Source organism: Vombatus ursinus, unplaced genomic scaffold, assembly GCF_900497805.2.
Source record: "Vombatus ursinus unplaced genomic scaffold, bare-nosed wombat genome assembly UNPS02014945.1, whole genome shotgun sequence".
Lineage (NCBI taxonomy): Eukaryota > Metazoa > Chordata > Mammalia > Diprotodontia > Vombatidae > Vombatus > Vombatus ursinus.
The window spans coordinates 23,208,949-23,228,131 of NW_020954723.1; the positions used below are offsets into that span (position 1 = coordinate 23,208,949).

The 19,183-nt window shown below is 43.0% G+C and overlaps 1 protein-coding gene across 1 annotated transcript in view; it reads right to left on the reverse strand.

The window, feature by feature from the left end:
* Positions 1-18,934, reverse strand: part of JDP2 (Jun dimerization protein 2) — a 68,515-nt gene extending 49,581 nt beyond the window's left edge. The window contains exons 1-2 of the mRNA XM_027844624.1: positions 18,837-18,934; positions 4,247-4,470 (exon numbers count right to left, since the gene is read on the reverse strand). Coding sequence (XP_027700425.1) covers positions 4,247-4,447 — 201 coding nt within the window. The 5' untranslated portion in view covers positions 4,448-4,470; positions 18,837-18,934. The remainder of the gene's footprint in view (positions 1-4,246; positions 4,471-18,836) is intronic.
* Between the last annotated feature and the right edge of the window lie 249 nt (positions 18,935-19,183).

Here is a 19,183-nt window from a genome sequence, read left to right on the forward strand (position 1 = left end):
CTCTCTCTCTCTCTCTCTCTCTTCACATCCAATGAGTTGCTGAATTCTGTCACTTCTACCTTTGTTAACATCTCTTGGATATGCCCCTTCTCTTCTCTGACAAGGCCACCACCCTGGCATAGGTCTTCATCACCTCATGCCTGGACTATTGCAATAGTTTGTTGATTGATCTCCCTTCCTCAAGACTCTCCAATCCTTCCTGTATTCAGCTATCAAATTGATTTTTCTAAAACACAGGTCTTACAATATCATCCCTTTAGTCAATAAACTCCAGTGGTTCCCTATTACTTCTAGTATCAAATATAAAACTACATATATATGTGTGTGTGTGTGTACACACATATATATATATGTATATTACATATAATAAAAATATACCAAATAAAAAAATCCTCTGACTTTGAGAGCCCTTCATAACCTGGCCTCCTCCTACCTTTCCAATCTTCTCACACCTTGCCTTCTACCATGCAAACCTACTAAGTAGAGCACTTAAGGAAGAATGTGCTGCTGTCTTGACAGTGTCCTGGCCAGAGACCAGCACAATATTCTACATCTTCCTGACTCCTCAGAAAACTGAAACCAGACAGTGAGGGGGAAGATATGCAAATATGCCCTAAAAATGGCTTCTTTTTTTTTCTCACGGACTCATTTCAATGGCAGATTTTTATGGGTCCTTGTGAAGACAGGACGTCATTATCAGGTACAGGACATATGCCACCAATTTTTTTGGGTGGCTGTAAAGTATAAAAATACCCAAACTAAAAAAAAGTTTTTTCTTTAAAAAGGAAAGGTTCTTTAGCGCCTTTTTCCAGAGTGGAAAGGGGTAGGTGGTATTAAGTTGGGTGTCCTAGACAAATTCCAGTTTGAGCAAAACTGTGCCCTAAAAATCTGACTCCATATTGATTCTGTAATATAATTTCCCTTCCTAAAATAATGATAATAATAATAACAGCTGGCATTTTTATAGTACTTTAGGTTTCTAAAGCATTTTACATTTATTATTTCATTTGAAACTCATAGCAATCCTATGAGATAGTTACTAATATTATCCTCCCCTTAGAGATGAGGAAAAATGGGACTGAGAGAGGTTAATTGACTTGCCCAAGGTCACACAGCTAGAAAGAGTCCAAGTCAGGATCTGAACTCAAGTTGTTCCCGACTCCAGGTCCAACATTCTATACATGGCACCTTCAGGTGCCTAAAATTCTAGTCTTTAATGCTTTCAATAGCTATTATATAGAGCATTATATAATGTACAATAGATAACAGTTCAGCTTAGGGAATGGGAAGAAGAAATAATAACTGAACTTTACATAAAACCTTAAGTTTTGCAAAGCACTTTAGATATATTCTTTCATCTGTGACTCACAACAACACTATGCGATACATAGTACTGGTTTTATTATCCCTATTTTGCAGATGAGGAAACTGATGCTCAGAGATTTGGGCATGGTCACAATGCTACTTAATTGTCAGGGGCCAAATGTGAACCCAATTGTCCTGATTTCTGGGCAGCTAGGAGTGCTGTGCCTGGAATAGTAAAACTCATCTTCCTGAGTTCAAATCCAGCCTCAGACACTAGCTGTGTGACCCTAGATAAGTTACTTAGCCTTGTTTGCCTCAGTTTCCTCTTCTGTAAAATATGCTGGAGAAGGAAATAGCAAATCATTCCAGTATCTTTGCCAAGAAAATCACAAATGGGGTCATGGAGAGTCAAGCTTGACTTAAAGACAACTGAACTAATCTTCCTGAGTTCGAATAAAACACTTTATCCAGAGGTATCCTGGCTCTTGAGAGTCAATTGTTTAATTTTCTATGAACATTTACATTTCAGAAATCAGTGAATGCTACAAATCAGGACCTGATTTATAGTTTTGTTGATTGTCTAGACTTTAGAAAGTGATAAAATATTAATAGTACAAATAAAACTTAGAAGTGTGCTATTTTTTCCAGAAAGTCAGTTGTTAAACATTTACTCTCCTATGCCATGCCCGACCTCTTAATACTACAGATAAGAAAACTATAGGCCCAAAATGTAAATGATTTGCCCTAAATCACAAAGCTGGTGGGGTCAGGATGAGAAACTAAGTATCACAATTACTAGTTTAGAATAGATTACAGCACTGCTCTGTGAAGAGCAAAACAAAACCACACAATTTGTTATCGTTTTTCAGTCATTTCAATCATGTTTGACTCTTCATGGCTTCTCTGGGGTTTTCTTGGCAGAGATATTGGAGTGGTTTGCCATTTCCTTCTCCAGTTCATTTTGCAAATGAAGAAACTGAGGCAAACAGGGTTAAGTGACTAGGGTCACACGGATAATAAATGTCTGAGGCCTGATTTGAACTCAGGTCTTCCTGCTTCCAGGCCCGGCACTCTATCTACTGTACCACCTAGCTGCCCGTTATTACATTATTAAAAATAAATAATTTAAAAAATATTATAGTTATACCTCTTTTCTTAGGAAGGGAAATCAGACTTGAGATTTCATTGGTGGGGAGATTTCCAAACTGCAAGTTCTATACACTAATGCAGATATAGTAACATATCTGTAACTTAGAGTCTTAGGGAGTTGCCTAGGAAGTTAAGAGCTTCAATGCCTTGCTCTCTTCACATAGCTAATATGGGTCAAAAGTAGTATTTGAACCAAGATCACCTCCAGCTTGGTCTTGCCCTTATGTTATAAGGCCAGTATCTACCAGAGTATCTCTTCCCTGTTGTTCCCTAGCCCCTAAAGAGGCCACAACATGGGTTAGGTTAGATTTTTCCCTAAAAGGCAATCAAGTCATGGGGTAAAACTCAACCTGTGCCTCCCTTGATAACAACTTCCTGATAGCCTCTGGCTATATTGACATGCCTTCCTGGCCACCTATGGGAACAAAAAGTCCCATCCATGTGGGATCTGTGACCTTTGACTTATTAGATGTTCTGAGACAAGTCTCCACATCCTGCCCTGCTGACCAGATATGACTCCATTTGGAGACAAACAGGGGAAACAGACATCCACTGAAATAAAGTGTTAGTACATGCTTATTGAATATTTTTGTTAGATTATGACTGAATAAATTTTAGTGATAAACACAGTGCCTAGTACATACTAAAAACTATTAATTGTTGTTGACTTTTGTTAACTTTTCAATGGTGTATGAGTGCCTATCAAACCTAACTTTAGATCTGCCCTAAATACCCTAAAACCTTTATCTCCTGCTGCCTCTTTCCTTCATGGGGAGATACCCACTGAATCAGAACATCCATGCATCTAGGCATAGTATAAAAAAAAACTTTTAAAAAATTTCACAAATTCCTATTGTTGGAAGAATCCGTGAAGATCATCTAATTAAACCATATCCAAATCAGAGATCTTTTCTACAAAATACTCATAAAGTAGTCCTTCAATTTTTTCTGAGTCAACCCATTCCATCATCTAACACCTCTACTAGAAAATTGATTCTTATGACTATTTGAAACCCCACTCCAATAGGTCTCTATACCGCTCCTAGTTCTTCCCTCCAGGTCCATGCAAAACAATCTAATCTTTCTTCAAATTGGTAGCCCTTTAAATCTTTTTCTTCTCCAGGATAAATTTCCCCTGTTCCTAGTATGGCCTGACATAATAGGGTATTAAATTATGATTCTGGGGGTGGGTGCAGGGAAGCAGAGAGATTATAGTAAGTAGGTGTTAAAAAAAAAATCAATGGGACCAGGAGGTAGCTCATTAGGCCTCCAGTTCTAATCAATCTCTGGAACAATACTGCTCTCTTGAAATAAAAAGTCTTGAAATCCTTTGTCACAGATGGCACTTACTCTAGCCACACGTGGGTACTTAGTAAACACTATCTGAGGATGACAAAGTTACAGTGATTCAACTGATGCCTGAGGGCTGGGGGTGGTGGTACAGGACACTGGCACACAGCATTGTATCCACTGGGTCAGTACCTGCCTAGCATTAAGTGGTAGCTGTGATGATGTTGATGGGGATGATAATAAGCCTCCATAATCTGTACTTTTCACTGCACTTTCATAACCATTTTCTCATTTGAGCCTCTGGGAGGTTGGCAAATCAAATATTAACATCCCCATTTGACAGATGAGAAGCCTGGGACAAAGATAGATCCATTACATGACTTCCTAGTCAGCTAGTGATAAGAATTAAGATGAGAACCTAGGTCTCATCATACTTAACTCCTGAGATGGAACAACATTCCAGAGGTAAGGGGGAGGCAGGCAGAAGGGGAGACCCACTCACCTCACTCTTCACTGGCTGAGGCCTCTTTCCCAATTTCACCTCCAGGAAATGTAAGGGTGAGATCACGGCACCAATGTTACGGATGTCAGCGTACTTCAGCTCCTCTGCTGTCAGAGCGGTGCCAGGGAGTCCAGTCAAGGGACCAAGCCCTGGCAAGGCGCCTGCTGTCAAGGAAGGGTCTGGGATCTGCCCTGGCATCATAGCAGAAGGAATGACGCCACCGCCTAAGGGAGAGAAAAGTGAAACACTGATCATCACTTATCCAAGTGATACAGACCCTAGGGGAAACCATGAAGCAGGAAACCTTAGTCTTCAGCAACCCCCATTTGTCCTTTTGGAGCAGCCTCTTAATCTCTCCTCTATAGATACTCAAGACAGATATCTCTCCCCACCACCCCAAGGCCCTACTGCCAAGAAGAAAACTAACTGCTGACAATTAAGAGCGTTAAAGATTTAACCTTCTACAATTATTCCACTTTAAAAGAGGACCAACGGATTGAATAAGTAATGGTGAAACTTCAGGCATAGTGGCATCTGGGTAGTAGAGATTGGGGGAGCAGGGTGGGTTTCCCAAAGCCACTCAAGGCATGCCTATTCTATTTACTTCTGAGCCCATATAACTCCCTCTGATATAGAACACATCTACGTAAAAGAGATATGTATCTGTGTATGAGAAAAGAAAGTCCAAGTGAGGGCCAGAGGTAGAGAATGAAAAATGTGACTATCAGACTGTGTTTCCTAAGGGCAGGAACCAAGTTGTATTCATCTTTGTGGTTTCTCCCGCTTCTAACACACAATGCATTGTACCTTATAGTTGCTTGATAAATGTTGAACTGACTTTAAATGAACCACCCTTTATGTCTGCCCCTCCCCAACTCAATGGATATAAAGTTAACAAATATAACATCACACCTTCCAGGTCAATAAGGATAAATAGGAGGGATCCAACAAATCATTAGGAGTTGGAAGAGTATAGATCAAGATATTTCAGCACATTCCATATGGACCTTTCTCTTTTTCCCCTTCTCAGTGATGCTCATGAGTAGAAAACACAAATTCTAAGACACAAATGACATTGTCTGCCATTGACCCAAAATGGTCCACTTCCTTGAGTCTCATTTTCATCATCACTGCTAAATTCTAGTTAGCTATGTCCGCCATTTTCTTTGCATAATCCGTTTTTAAAAATGTTAGTGTGAAAGGAGCATGGGGTTAGAGGTATTCCAACGATCATCTCTAGCCTCGTGTAAAGAAACGGGTATTGTTTTTGGAGTGAGAGGACCCGGGATCAAATTCCAGCTCTCATACTTACAAGTTGTAAGAACTTGGACAAGGAAAGCAACCGCAGTTGCCTTCTCTGCAAAAGAGGGATAATAAGAGTTGCTGTACCTATACTCACAGGATTGTTGTGAGGAAAAGGTGTTGTGAGCCTTAGTAGGGACAGGGTCTATGCCTATGTAATTTCAGTGGAATAGAGAATTCTCAGGTCAGTCCATCAATAGTCAACAAGCATTTATTAAGTGAAGGCAGATAGAGCACTGGGCTTAGAATCAGGAAGACTCAACTTCCTGAGTTCAAATCTGGCCTCTGATCCTTACTAGCTGTGTGACCCTACAAGGGCGAGTCACTTAACTTTGTTTGCCTCAGTTTCCTCATCTGTAAAATGAGCCAGAAAAGGAAATGGCAAACTACCCCATATCTTTGCCAAGAAAACCCCAAAATGGAGTCACAAAAAGTCAGACACAACTGATGTGACTCAACAACAACAAAAATTTATTAAACGCTTACTACGCACCAGGGCCCAGGGGTGGGGAACCTGCGGCCTCGAGGCTACATGTGGCCTTTTAGGTCCTTGGGTGTGGCCTTTTGACTGAGTCCAAGTTTTACAGAACAAATCTTTTTGTTAAGGGAATTTGTTCTGTGAAGTTTGGATTCAGTCAAAGGGCTGGACTTGAGGATCTAGAGGGCCACAGATGGCCTTGAGGCTGCAGGTTCCTCACCCCTGCACCACGCACTGTATTAAGTGCTGAGGATACAAAGAAAGACAAAAACACAGTCCCATGGAGTCTCCTCACAGTCTCATGGAGGAGAAAACATACAAATAATTAAGGACACACAAGATATGTATACTGTAAGTAGAAGGTAATCTCAGAGTACTAGCAGCTGGGGGGCTGCAAAGTCCTTTTACAGAAGATGAGCTTTGAGCTTCACCTTGAAGGAAACCAGGGAATCCAGGAAGTGAAAGTGAGGAGGAACAATATTCCAGGCATGAGGTACATCTGGTAAAAAGGCATAGGAGTAGGAGATAGTGTTTCTTGTGTAGGGAATAGTGAGCCAATGAGCTGCAGTGGAGGAGAGTCAAATATAAGACTGGAAGGGTAAGGAAGGGGCGAGATTATAAAGAGCTCTAAATGCCAAATAGAGCATTTCATATTTGATACTAGAGGCCATAGGGAGCCACTGGAGTTTATTGAGTAAGGGAGTGATGTTTTAGGCAAATCACTCTGGCAGCTGAGTGGCAGATGAAGTGGAGTGGGGAAGAGACGAGACAGGGAGTCTAACCAAAGCTCATTACAATAGTTTAGGTGTGAGGTGATAAGGGCCCGTAGCAGGGTGGCAGCCTCGAGAACTGAGAGGAGACAGATACAAAAGAGGATGAGGAACTCTACTGCCATTTATAGAGTTCCCTAGAGCACAAGCATTTATTAAGCATCTACTATGTGCCAGTTGCTGTGCTAATATTTAACTAGTAATAAATATTATTATTTAATAGTAATATTTACAAATATTAACTCAATTGATTCTCATAACAACCTTTCGAGGTAGGTGTAATTGAGGCAACCAAAAATTAAGTGAATGGCCCATGATCACACAGCTGAGTTATGTCAGAGGTGGAATTTGAACCTAGGTCTTCCTGGTTTCCAAGCTGGAACACTCTGCCTCTTAAACTTTGACACACTTCCCGTGTAAATGTGAGTGGCTATTATTATTGGCAGGGCCAACTCTAGACAAAAATGTGAAGTCCATGAGGTTGTAGCCCCCATCCTTTCTGACTGTGTCCTTCCATCTCCCCCTCTTCCTTTCTCCCTACTCCCAATTTCTTCTTTCACACACCCTCCCCTGGCTCTTACCCATCCCTCCCATAAATGAGATCATCTACATAAAGTGTTATGCAAAGCATTGTATAAATATCAGTTACAATGAATCTTACAGATACACATGCCCAGTATCCTCTCTTATGTCCCTCGTGTCCACTATAAGCTTAGTAGAGTACCTGGCACATAGTAGGTGCTTTATAAATGATTATTGAATGAATGAATATCAAAACTTGCTTTACTATTCCACACTACAGTATAAATCATTGAAAGTTATAGCTGGAAAAGAATGGAAAGATAATAATTAGCCCAACTTACTTCACTTTACAAATATGGAAATTGAGGTACAGTGACTTGTCTAAGATCATGCAGCTAGTCAGCATAATGCACTTTTATAATCACATATTAAGCCTCTATTACATGTAAAGCAAGAGGCAGCATGGCCCAGTGCAGAGAGAGTTGGCCTTGAAGCCAAAAAGACCTGATTTCAAATCAAGCAGACATGTCCTAGCCATGTGACTCTGGACAATTCACTTAATCTCTCTCTCAGTGCTCGAGGCAATTCTCTACGAATATAAGTAGCAGAGAAGGTGCTGACTTGCATTGAATAAGTGAGTGTTCTCATCCAACAGTTACCAATATCATTGAAATCACAGGTTTGGTCCTAGTCTCTATCCCAGTGTGCAAGGCACTGACGATATATGAGATACAGAGACACAAAGGATATCATAGCCCCTATCCTCCAAAAGGATTTTACTCAGGAAGACACAGGAACAAATGTGCTAGAGTAGATCCTAGGAAAGAAAGATAGTTGGGACAGGCTTCTTGGGAGAGGTGTGACTTAACCAGGGCTTTGAAGAATTGGTAGAATGCTAGAGAGGAGTGATAAGAGTTTCCTACTGAGAAGGGGATGGTCTGCCCAAAGGCATGGAGGCCAGAATTTATAATGGGCACTTGGAAGACAATGCTTAAATCACCCAGATAGGGCACTGATGAGAGATGAAGCTGGAAAAGGTAAACCGGAATTTGGTCATAATAAGCAACATTTATAAAGAATGTTAAGGTTTGGAAAACACTCCCTATGCATTATTCTGTTTGATGATGGAAGGCCTTGAATGCTAGGCCAAGGAGGAGGCCTTCTTTGTGTAGGCGATAGCAAACCCTGAAAGATTATCGAGGAGGGGATCTGAAATGTCCAAAACAACATCTAAAAAAGATGAATCTGGTCTTGGTGGCCTTGTAGACTGGAGAGCAAAAATAAGCACATACAAAATGAAAAAGGGAGGGGTGAGGAAAGAGTCTTTGTTCCAACTGATTAGAATCTAGCCCTCTTGACTCGCTTGACCTTCTTTGCTAAAACAGGTTCAAGCACTGTCCCTCCCAGGGCATCTCTCCAGTAACTGAGATAAGTAACAGCTAATGTTTCAAGATTTGTAATGTCCTTTACAAATATTATCTCATTAGATCCTCAAAACAACCCTGAGAGAAAGGTTCTATTATTACCCCTATTTTACAGAAAAGAAAATGGAGGCAGACCGTGGTTAAGTGGCTTACCAATTGTCACACAGCTAGCAAGTGTCTGAGCCAGATTTGAACTCAGGTCTTCCTGGAGGTCCAGCATCTTACCCTCTGTATCACAAAGGTGGCTTTACATTAAGGTCTAATGGTATAATTTCAGAAATTAGCCACTAGGTAGGAGAGACCATCAGGCCTTTCTAGTGTTCCTGAAACAACACCAAATGGGTAGTCATCTATTCATTAGCTCAAACCTGGCTGGGATGTAAGGACCCAGCTACAGTAATGACTCCATTATAGGGAAACTATTAGGATTCCCTAGAAGTCCCCCTAATGCAGTATGCTGTAATCTGAGGAGGTAAATTGAATTAGAAATGGTCTCTAACACCCTCCCATGTGTGATTATTTAACTGTGCTAATGACCATTCTAAAGCCTGGACTGGACAGGAGTTTTAATTTCTCTGAGGCGGATTTAATTCACCTCACTGTCAGGCATCTGGGACACTCCTCTGAAAGTAAGACCTGTAAAAGTGACTGATGGAACCCACAGGAATAATAAAGAAATCCATACCAAGAAGTGATACTAGGCCAAGGCATCCTTAGGAAAAAAGAATGAAGAAAGGAAATATGGTAACACGCAGAATATGGAAAATCCCTTCTCCATGTGGAGGAGAAGGCAACTTGTCATAATGGAAAGAACATTGGCCTTAGACTCTGGAGAACAACATTGAATCTCATTTCTGATACTTGGTTGCATGGCCTGGGGAAATTATTTAACTTCTGAGCCTCAGTTTCCTCATTTGTAAAATCAAGGTATTTCCTACCTCACACAGTTGTTGTAAGGAAAGAGTTTTGTAAAGCTCAATACAAGCTCAGAACAGAAAGGAAACTTAGAACCATATGGTTGTTTGGGAGCTTGCAGGAAGAAGTTCAAGGCTAAAAGAGAGATAATTGTCTATTCTGGTCCAAAAGGACACCAGATATGAGGGGAGAAGATCCTCTTGTGCCCAGAACCCTGACTCGATTCCAGGTACTTATTACACTCAGTTTTTATACTCAGGGTTACCAAAATGGTAGAAATAGGGAGAGGAAACACTCACCAGTTGCAAAGCCTAGCCCGTGCTGTGCCTGGCACAAAGCAGGTGCCTAATAAATGCATGCTGACTGAGTTAGGATTTACAGTGAAATCTCTCTCTGATACTCTTGGCAATCAGGTAGAACTTGGTGGAAAATGGGATTGTAGAAAAGGAATAATGTAGAAAAGGATAATGACCTCAAAAGAGAAAAAAGACTAGAACTCAAAATTCCTTTGACAAGTTGACATAGCGGCTCCCAATATATTAGATGCCATTTGGGAGAAGAGGTGGAAAGGGATATAGAAGTCATTAAGAGACCTAAAACAGAAACTATCCATAGGAGAATTATTCAATACTGTCACTCCTGATGCAAAAATAGGATTTTGATAATATCACAGAGCTGGAAGGCAGAGATCACCTAATCTGGTGTTCTTAACCTGGGGTCCATTAGATGGGGGAAAATTACATCATTATTTTCACTAACCTTTCACTGAAATTTTACATGTCCTTCCATTTTCAATGTAAGCAATGAAACATTTTTTTTTTAGACTTGATCTGTGATTTCCTTTATATAGGGAATTCTGGGGTAAGGAAAGTCCTCTCAACAGAGATCAGCATGTGCTCTGCAACGGAGGGAATTAATTGCCCACTGAGAAGTTAAGTGATTTGCCACAGCCAGCATGCATCAGAAGTAGGACCCACACCCAGGCCTCCCTGATTCTGAGGGCAGTTCTCTATGCCCCACAGCACCCTGCCTCTCAGTAGAAAGAGAAGGAGCTGCTGAAAGGAGCTCCATCACACAGCAATCTTGAGAACAATGTTACAAAGAGGCTCCAAGCAGAGTTCCAAGGACCATCTTAAAGAGATTGAAGCCAGACCTTGTTTCCGTCATGGGAAGGATTCTGCCTGCAGCTTCTGTTTATTTTCACGCAGATGGTGGGAATGAGACATTAAAAAGTGATTCAGAAACTTAATGAATTCTCAGCTACTGTATAAACCCCTGGGTAGGCAGCCACCCCCTCAGGGAAACATTCAAGTGTCTTCTTTTCCCCTCTAGATATCTTCCTGTTCCCTGAGCATCCTCTCTCAATGAAGCCCCTAACTCTGGAACTCCACACACAGGCTTTCTTTCCCTTTGGGACCTACCAGTCCCTCTGGTTTCCCTCTCCCCAAGGGAGCCCCTTACTGCTCAGATACAAACCACAAAATACTTAACACATTCCATTCCTAAAAGAAAACCACAACAGCTGACTTTCGCCATGCAGGAGTCACCCTACATTTCTTTAGAGTTGAGGAGCACAAGGTGGAGGAACTAGGCCAGAAGCCCTTCTTAATTTGATGGGAATTTGATTTGTTATTAAGCAATAATTGGTTAGAGATATAAAACTGGAAGACAGGTCTGGGTTGCTGGGGTTTTTTTTTTTTAATTCAAAGGAATTTAGGGCTCTAGTGAAAAGAAAGAAAGAAAAAAAAAAGCCGAAATAATTATGAGTTTCCCCACCCAGGTTGACAAGAAGTAGTCATATTGGGCTAAGTTTCAGGAGATCCCTTCCAGCTCTAAAATCCTAAGTCCTAGAGGTGGCGGTCTGTGGGTGTGGCATACTGAACATATTGTCAGACAGTTCATAGCTGATGGATTGGTTGGTTTTGCTGAACTGTTTTTTTAACCTCTTACTGTTTTATTTAGTTAAAAGTGGTGGCTTGCTGGGAGAGAAGGATATATTTGGAAATGAAAGTAATACAAAAACAAAAGAAATCAAGAAATTGAAAAAGAAAAAATATATTTGCTAAATAACTTAGTAGATAAAATAAAACTATGTCCAGTGTACCAAATGACTGAGAACCAAAAGGTATGGAGGTATGTTCTTCTACTAGGTGAAAAAGAGTATGAGAATGAGAATCAACCTTACTATCTTTTCTCCATCAGTGGCTTGGATGTGGAAATGAGGTGGAAACTACCCGTAGCTTAGGATTTCATATTTAGTGAGCACAAATTAAGTATTTGTTGAACTGAATTGAAATAGGAAATCCACTCCTTAAATTGAAAATTGACGTAAAATTGAGAATAGCAGCTTGTGCCTCAAAAGAAAAAAGACTAGAATTCAAAATCCCTTTGACAAATTGGGATATTGGTTCACAATATATTAGATGCCACCCAGGAGAGGAAAATATAACCTCATTCAAGAAGGAAGAATAACCAGGCAGGAGGAAATCAGGCAGAAACAGACATGGAATTTATGACAGACCCCAAACCAAAACTAACTCCAGGTTTAAACTCTTGATAATATCACAGAGTTAGAGGGGAGCTCAGAAATCATCTCGTCAGGTATTCTTAACCTGGGGTCCATTGGACAGAAGAAAATGACATCATTATTTTCACTCTTTCAATGAAATGTAACATTTCCTTCAATTTTGATTGTAGGTAAGAAAACATGATTCTGAGAAGGGGTCCTTAGGTTTCACTAGACACTGAGAAAGGGGCCCATCTCTCTCTCTCTCTCTCTCTCTCTCTCACACACACACACACACACACACACACACACATCCCAAGTTAGGAACTCCTGCTAAAGACCAAACCATACCTAACCAACAATCTTCCTCTACAAATCCCAGACAAGTGGTCATCCAGACTCAGTTTGAAGGCTTCCAATGACAGGAAGTTACTACCTTCCAAGATTTCAGGTACTAGGATGTCTCTAAAGGACTCTAACATGTCCCATTTAATTCTGCTTTCATCAGGCTCTTGTCATAGCCAGCCTGGGATCTTGTCCTTAAAAAGCATTTGTAGAAACTGAGGGTGATCCACAGAAGATCACAATCACAAACAACAGCAACAACAACAAAACAATGAATGGGTAGGAAAATATACTTTATTAGGAAAGGTTAAAACAGGTGGCTCTGCTAGTCTGAAAATGAAGAGATTGGGGTAATTTAGCTCTCTTCAAGAAAGGCTGTTACTAGGGCAGCTAGGTCACACAGTGGATAGAGCATCAGCTCTAGAGTCAGGAGAACCTGAGTTCAAATCTAGCCTCAGACACTTGACACTTATTAGCTGTGTGACACTGGGCAAGTCACTTAACCCCAATTGCCTCTTAAAAAAAAAGGTTGTTTACTAAATGGAAAGTGACCTGATGTTCTTCATCTTTAATGACGGAAGGCAACAGGGAAAATCAACTTACAATGCAGTAACACAAACTAAGGATACACCTAAGGAAGAACTTTCTGATTTAGACTGCCATAAATCCAATATGAGGTTCCCAAGGAAAGCTGCTGAGTTATTTTTCCTAGGGATTTCTGAGAAATGAGCTTAACAGTTTTGGTTTTTGTTTTTTTTTTTAAAAAAAAACACTGTGGTGGAAAGTGCTGCAAATAATTGTGTCACTTTGAACAAGTCAGTTTCTCTGGGGCTCAGTATCCTCATATGTAAAATGAAGGGGTTGGCTAAGGTGGTCTGCAGTTTTAATGTTCCATGACTCTCTGACCCTAAATTGGGTTATGTTACAAAAGACAAAGTTTCTTAACAATTGGCAGTGAGGGGAGGCTGTCAAAAAATAGAATGGATTGTACTAAGAGATTGTTCATTTCCTGTCACTAGAGGTTTTCAGGTAAAGGCTTGATGATAATTTGTCAGGAATGTTGTAAAGAGGTTCCTGCTTAGCGCTGTTTTGTTACTAGATCACTTTTAGGTTTCCTTCTAAATCTTAAATTCTCTGAATCAGGCATAGTTTGGTTTACAAACATGTCCTCAAGGATCAGGGCCATTGTGGAATTAAGGTCATCCTACGTATTGTGAATGACCTTGGGTTAATGTCCAGAGGAATAAAGAATCTGGGTAAAATCTGGTTGAAATCCAGAGAAAATTCCAAGGTCAGATTTTCAGAATGGCTAGCCAATGGTATTTTCTATCCTGACCAAAGATCTGTATCATCCTCAGTCCCAATGGCCTTCTTCATTACTGTTACATGAGGAATATAATTCAGTCTTAGGTATGTTCTGAAGGTCCCTTTTTAGTCCTGAAATTTGGTTCCCAAGCAGGTATCTACCTGCTCCACTGACAAATGGCCCCCCTGGGGAATTCTTTCTCACCTTAAATATATTAGGACTGGCAGGATGGAACTCTTTTAACAGTCATGCAATGGCACTACTAGTTACCCAATTGAAAGTGTGAATAAAGAAGACCAAATGACCCAAAGCAAACTTATGACAGTTGGCCTAATATTGGACCTTTGGTATGGATCCCCTAAATCATTCCTGATCACCAAACAGGGCCATAGTTTCACATTTCATTTGAAATGAGGTACCATCAGCACAGGACTGCCTTCCATAATTCTGGTTAGTTTTTAATCCTTCCAAATGCAGGCATAAAGATGGCACCTTCAGTCATTCCATCCATGTAAGATTCATGGTATTGGTCCCTGACACGGGGAAAAAGGAATAGGAGGGTCAGTGTGCCACCTGGGCCATACAACTTTGTCCAGGAAGCTGTGTTTTCCTAGAATTGCCCCATGCATAATGTAATTGGGAATGCTGGGTTCTGGAGGGACTTCTTTGACCCAATCTACAGAAAAAAGCAATAGTTTCATTGTAGGGCTACTTATGAAAGCAAACTGTAACTGGACAAACATGGACATCTCTGCTCATTTGAGGATTTAGTGGGGTGGGGTAAGGGGAGGGGGCAGGGGGTGGCAGATGAAACTGAACCTGTGATTTCACCGGTATGGGAACTCCCAGCAAAGGAACTCTCTCTACAAAAGTGGCTTGAGCAACACTCTGCAACATAATAATAATAATATTAATTAGCATTTCTATAGTTCTTTAAGGTTTGCAAAGCACCATACTTTTATGATCTCTTTGATCCTTATGACATACCTGGGACGTAGAGCTATTATCATCCCAATTTTACAGATGAGGAAACTGAATCTAAGAGAAGTTAAGTGACTTGTCCAGGGTCACATAGCCAATAAGTGTCTACAACAGGATTTGAACTTAGGGCTTCCTAATTCCAAGTCCAGAGCTATGACTCCTAGCTGTCTCTAACTCATAGACTTAGTGTTGTCTGGAGACACTGAAGGGTTAAGTTATTTGCTCAGCGTCACATAGCCAGTCTATAACAGAGGCAGGTCTCCAATCCAAGTCTTCTTTTATAACTCTGATGCTACATGATGACATGGAGGTGACCCTGGGTTCTTGAAGACCCTGCCACCAGCATCCAGAACAACTTGGTGCCTGTTATCCAAGAACCAATTTATGGAATGGCTTAACCCTAGAAAGTTGGCTACTAGATGATGACTATTTTGGTCACAATAACTCATAAAGACTATCTCTTAAAGGCATAGAGAGATCACTCATAGCATCACAGAATGCTATCCCCATAGAAGGGATCATCTATTCCCACTACCTCATTTTATAAGTGAGGAAGTTGAGGCCCCAGGACGTGAATATACTTGCCCAAAGTTATGCCAGTAGTAAATAGCAGGGGCAGAATTTGAACCCAGGATTTGAACTTTCTGACTCCACCTCTATTGCCCTTTTCACTGCCTGAATGCTACCTTGATCTGGGTTGGTAGAAGGGATAGCCACAATAATCAAATCACAGATCTTCAAAGCCTACTGGGCAGGAAGGAAAAGCTAGGAAGTGACTGCCACAGATTTAATCCTGCTGTCTTTTCTAACCACCCCAATCCTACCACTGTTAGCCAGCACAGCACCTTTTATATAAGAGATGCTCAAAAAATATTTGTTGAACTTAGCATCAAAAGACTGTAGTAACACGTGCACACAAAAGACAGTGGAACATGTAGTCAGCCAGTGATTTGCAATTTTTTAAAGGCCACTGAGAGAGAAAATTCTATCAGCCTAAGTCTAACAACTGGAATGCCATAGGCAACAGTGGAAGAAGACAGGAGAAAATCCCCAAGTACAGGGGCTCTAGCAAAGGCATCCCATGGCTAGAAATGTTCATGTAAGCATGAAGAAACACAAGCTGAAAATTCCTTGCCTGGATTGTTGAGGCGTTTGTCTCTACTGAGCTCTGAGAGGCCAAACCACACACGCTCGAACACACATGCACACACACACACACACACACACACACACACACACACACACAGAGCTTGGCAGTGGTTGCGTTCCAGGACTGGTAATACAAGCCATGTAACTGACTGCCAAGACAAGCAACAGAGCAAGCCAGGCCCAGTTTCATTGGACACCATACACTGCATATGGCCCTGGAACCAGCGAAAACAGTGTTCTCACCCTCCTCAAAGGCATAGGAGACCCTCTGTTTTCAAACACACCTCCACAGGGCCTTAATTAAAGGAAAATGGAAAAATAATGTGCCTGTTGCACTCTCTCTACATATATATGTCTACACACATGCATACATGCATACACGTGTGCCCACACACACAGTATTTCTCTCGCTCTTTTTCTCTCTCTCCCTCTCTCCTTTCTCTTCTTCCCTTCCCCCCTTCATTTTCAAACACATTTCACTACCGTGGAAAAAAGCAAACTGTAGCAAACGAAAGCAGAAAGCTAAAAAAGAATGAAAGAATGTAACTTGCCCTCAGCTCTAGCTGTGATTGCTCAAATGAACTTAGGCTGAATGAACCAAGAGCAGACCAATGGCTCAGGGCTCTTCCAAACTAGGGCTGAGCAGAAAACAGAGACCTGGGCATGAAAAGTAGCCCTCATTGCAACACCAGCTGCCCCACCACACTACAAGGCCAGCAGACTTTGGGTCTTCCAATCGTGGGTACAGCTTTGCAGACTGAAAAAGTAAGATGTACCTATATCCTATAAACAGATGGGGGGGGGCAAATTTCATCAAAAGCAAGGGAAAGGGTGGGAGGGGAAGGGATCCATAGCAGGCAGCAGTCATTGTAAAGGTTAAGACATACACACAGGACCCTAAACCCATACCCAGTGGGCTTTGCCACCCTTACAGCCAGAGGTGGCACTATCACCATATCACCCTGAGGGTTACTTTATTAACAATGGAGAGAAAAGCAGGAAGCAATCTCCCAACACTTAGGACTTCCAGAAGTACCTTATTCCTTCACGTCAGACAAGACTTCAACAACTGTCTAGGAAGATTCAGCAGATGCAAGGGGTTCTGGAGCAGTGTCATGACAGAAAGAAAACAGAAGGAGTGGGAGCTATCCACCTTTCACCCCCAACCCTCCATGACTGGACAGAACCTTCACCTCTCTTGGGGTAATCAGACTCCAGCTTGTTTTTCAAGGGTCTCCATTTACAAGGATCCCATGCTACCCAACAACAGGGATTCTTAGATACTCTAAAATCAATACCACATGCACTTGGTTCCGGGTTTAACTCTACCCTAAAAACCCGCAAAGGAAGATCTATCTTGTAGCCAGATTTGTTAGAAAAATGAAAGCAATGAAACCTGTTTCCTAAAGCTTCAGGGAAATAGAGGAGTAGAGAGGCTGTGCAGAGAATTCTTCACTAGGGCCTCCATTATGACAATGTCCCGGGTCCCCTCCCCATATTGTATTTCCCAGCACTTTCTGTTGATGATGACCTAAAAACAGTTCGCATAAGATTCCGCCAAAGTTTGTCACATACTTATCTACAACAGTCTCATAATACCATTCAGAATGAGATTCCCCCATCTGAACGAGAAGATTACACTTGTACTAAGGAACATTCTGGAAACTCGCTTGGCACTACCCAACATCACAGGTATATCCCAGGCATGTGTAGCACACAGAGAGGACAGATCTGCTATCAATGTTAAGCCTGAAAGAAACTAAATGGGGAGAGTGACTTTACCACTCCACCATCACCTTCTCCAACTCCTTCCCTACTGAAGGAAATAACTTCCCACCCACCTAAAGGCTCCATCCTCTAAGTAAACCCAAGGTCTTCTAACTTGTATTGTCCTTCCCTTCACTCCCATCGTCATATCAACATGCCACTAACATCTAAGGGTCCAGGTGTATTATAGACTGGCTCACAACCCCACCCCTCCCATTTCCAAACTCCGATGGATCAGAAGACGCCCCAGCACTGGGCCAGACAGGGCAGCCAGGGGAGGAAAGGCCAGTTTCTGCTCAGGTCCTTATGTAACCCAAAGTGGGGGAGGGTGGAGTTGGGATGGCCACAGCCCACAGCCCCTCTTTCAGGCCAAAATGGGGGCACAGACCATACAGCCTGTGTGGAATCCCCTGCTGCCCTCTTCCCGTTGGATCTTAACCCAAGATGCCTTTCCTACTGAACTCTTCCCACCTCCATCCCTTGAGGTCTGGGCTCCTATTCCTTAGGATTCCCTGGGGCTTCCTCTCCAAGAAAGTGGGCAGGGGGCGGGACTCAGATCATTTTCGTTCTCTTTTCCTTTCATAGTGCAATTTCCTAGACCCTGGTCCTCCAGGTCCCCAGCCCCATGGTAACTGTCCCATCAGCTTCGGACGGTTTTCTTTTCACCCACCCCGCCTTCCCCCGCCTCCCCGAACAGAGGAACTCCCCACAAGTGGACTAAGAAGAAGAGCTGGGTGGGGAGGCAGAGAGCGACAGGAGAGAGGGATCCGGCAGCCCAGCCAAAAGGAGCAGTCCCGGGGAGGGGACATTAGGGAAGTCCAGAGGCCACCGTGCTGAGGGCCATGCCGAGGGGCGGGGGGTCCCCGGGCCACTTCTCCCGGAGAGAGAGTTCAGAGGCTTTAAGCACCTTGCCTTGGGGACCGGTCCCAGGTCTTCAAGGAACTCTACTCAGGGAGGGGTTTCAGGGTGCGCAGGGAGCTCCGCCCAAGGAGGGAGGCTCAGGGTGAGCAGGGCGCTGCGCCCGGGGGGTGGAGGAGGGTGTCCCAGGTGCCCAGGTCTGCAGGGGGCTTCCCCCCGGAGCGGGGGGAGGGGGGAGGCCACGAAGCGCGCGTCCCTTGTACCCACCGTGCAGAGGGAGGAAGCGGAGGCGGCGCCCCCCGCGCAGGGCTGCAGGAGCAGGCGGAGGACGGCCGCACGCCGAGCCCCGCTACCGCCCGGCTCCAGAGCTCCGTTCCCGTGCCCAGGCCCGTCCTGTCCCGGGAGCCGCCGCGGCGCCTGGCCAGCAGCCGCTGCCTCCCCCGCTGCCTCTGCAGCCGCCGCCGCTGCCTCTGCAGCCTCCGCCGCCTCGGCTGCTGCCACCACCCCCCCGTCGCTGCGCTGCCCCGGTGCGTCCCTCCCGCAGGCTGTGGCGGGCGGCGGGATGGGTTGCATCAGCCCCGGTTATATAGCGGCCCCTGGGCGGCGGGGAGGGG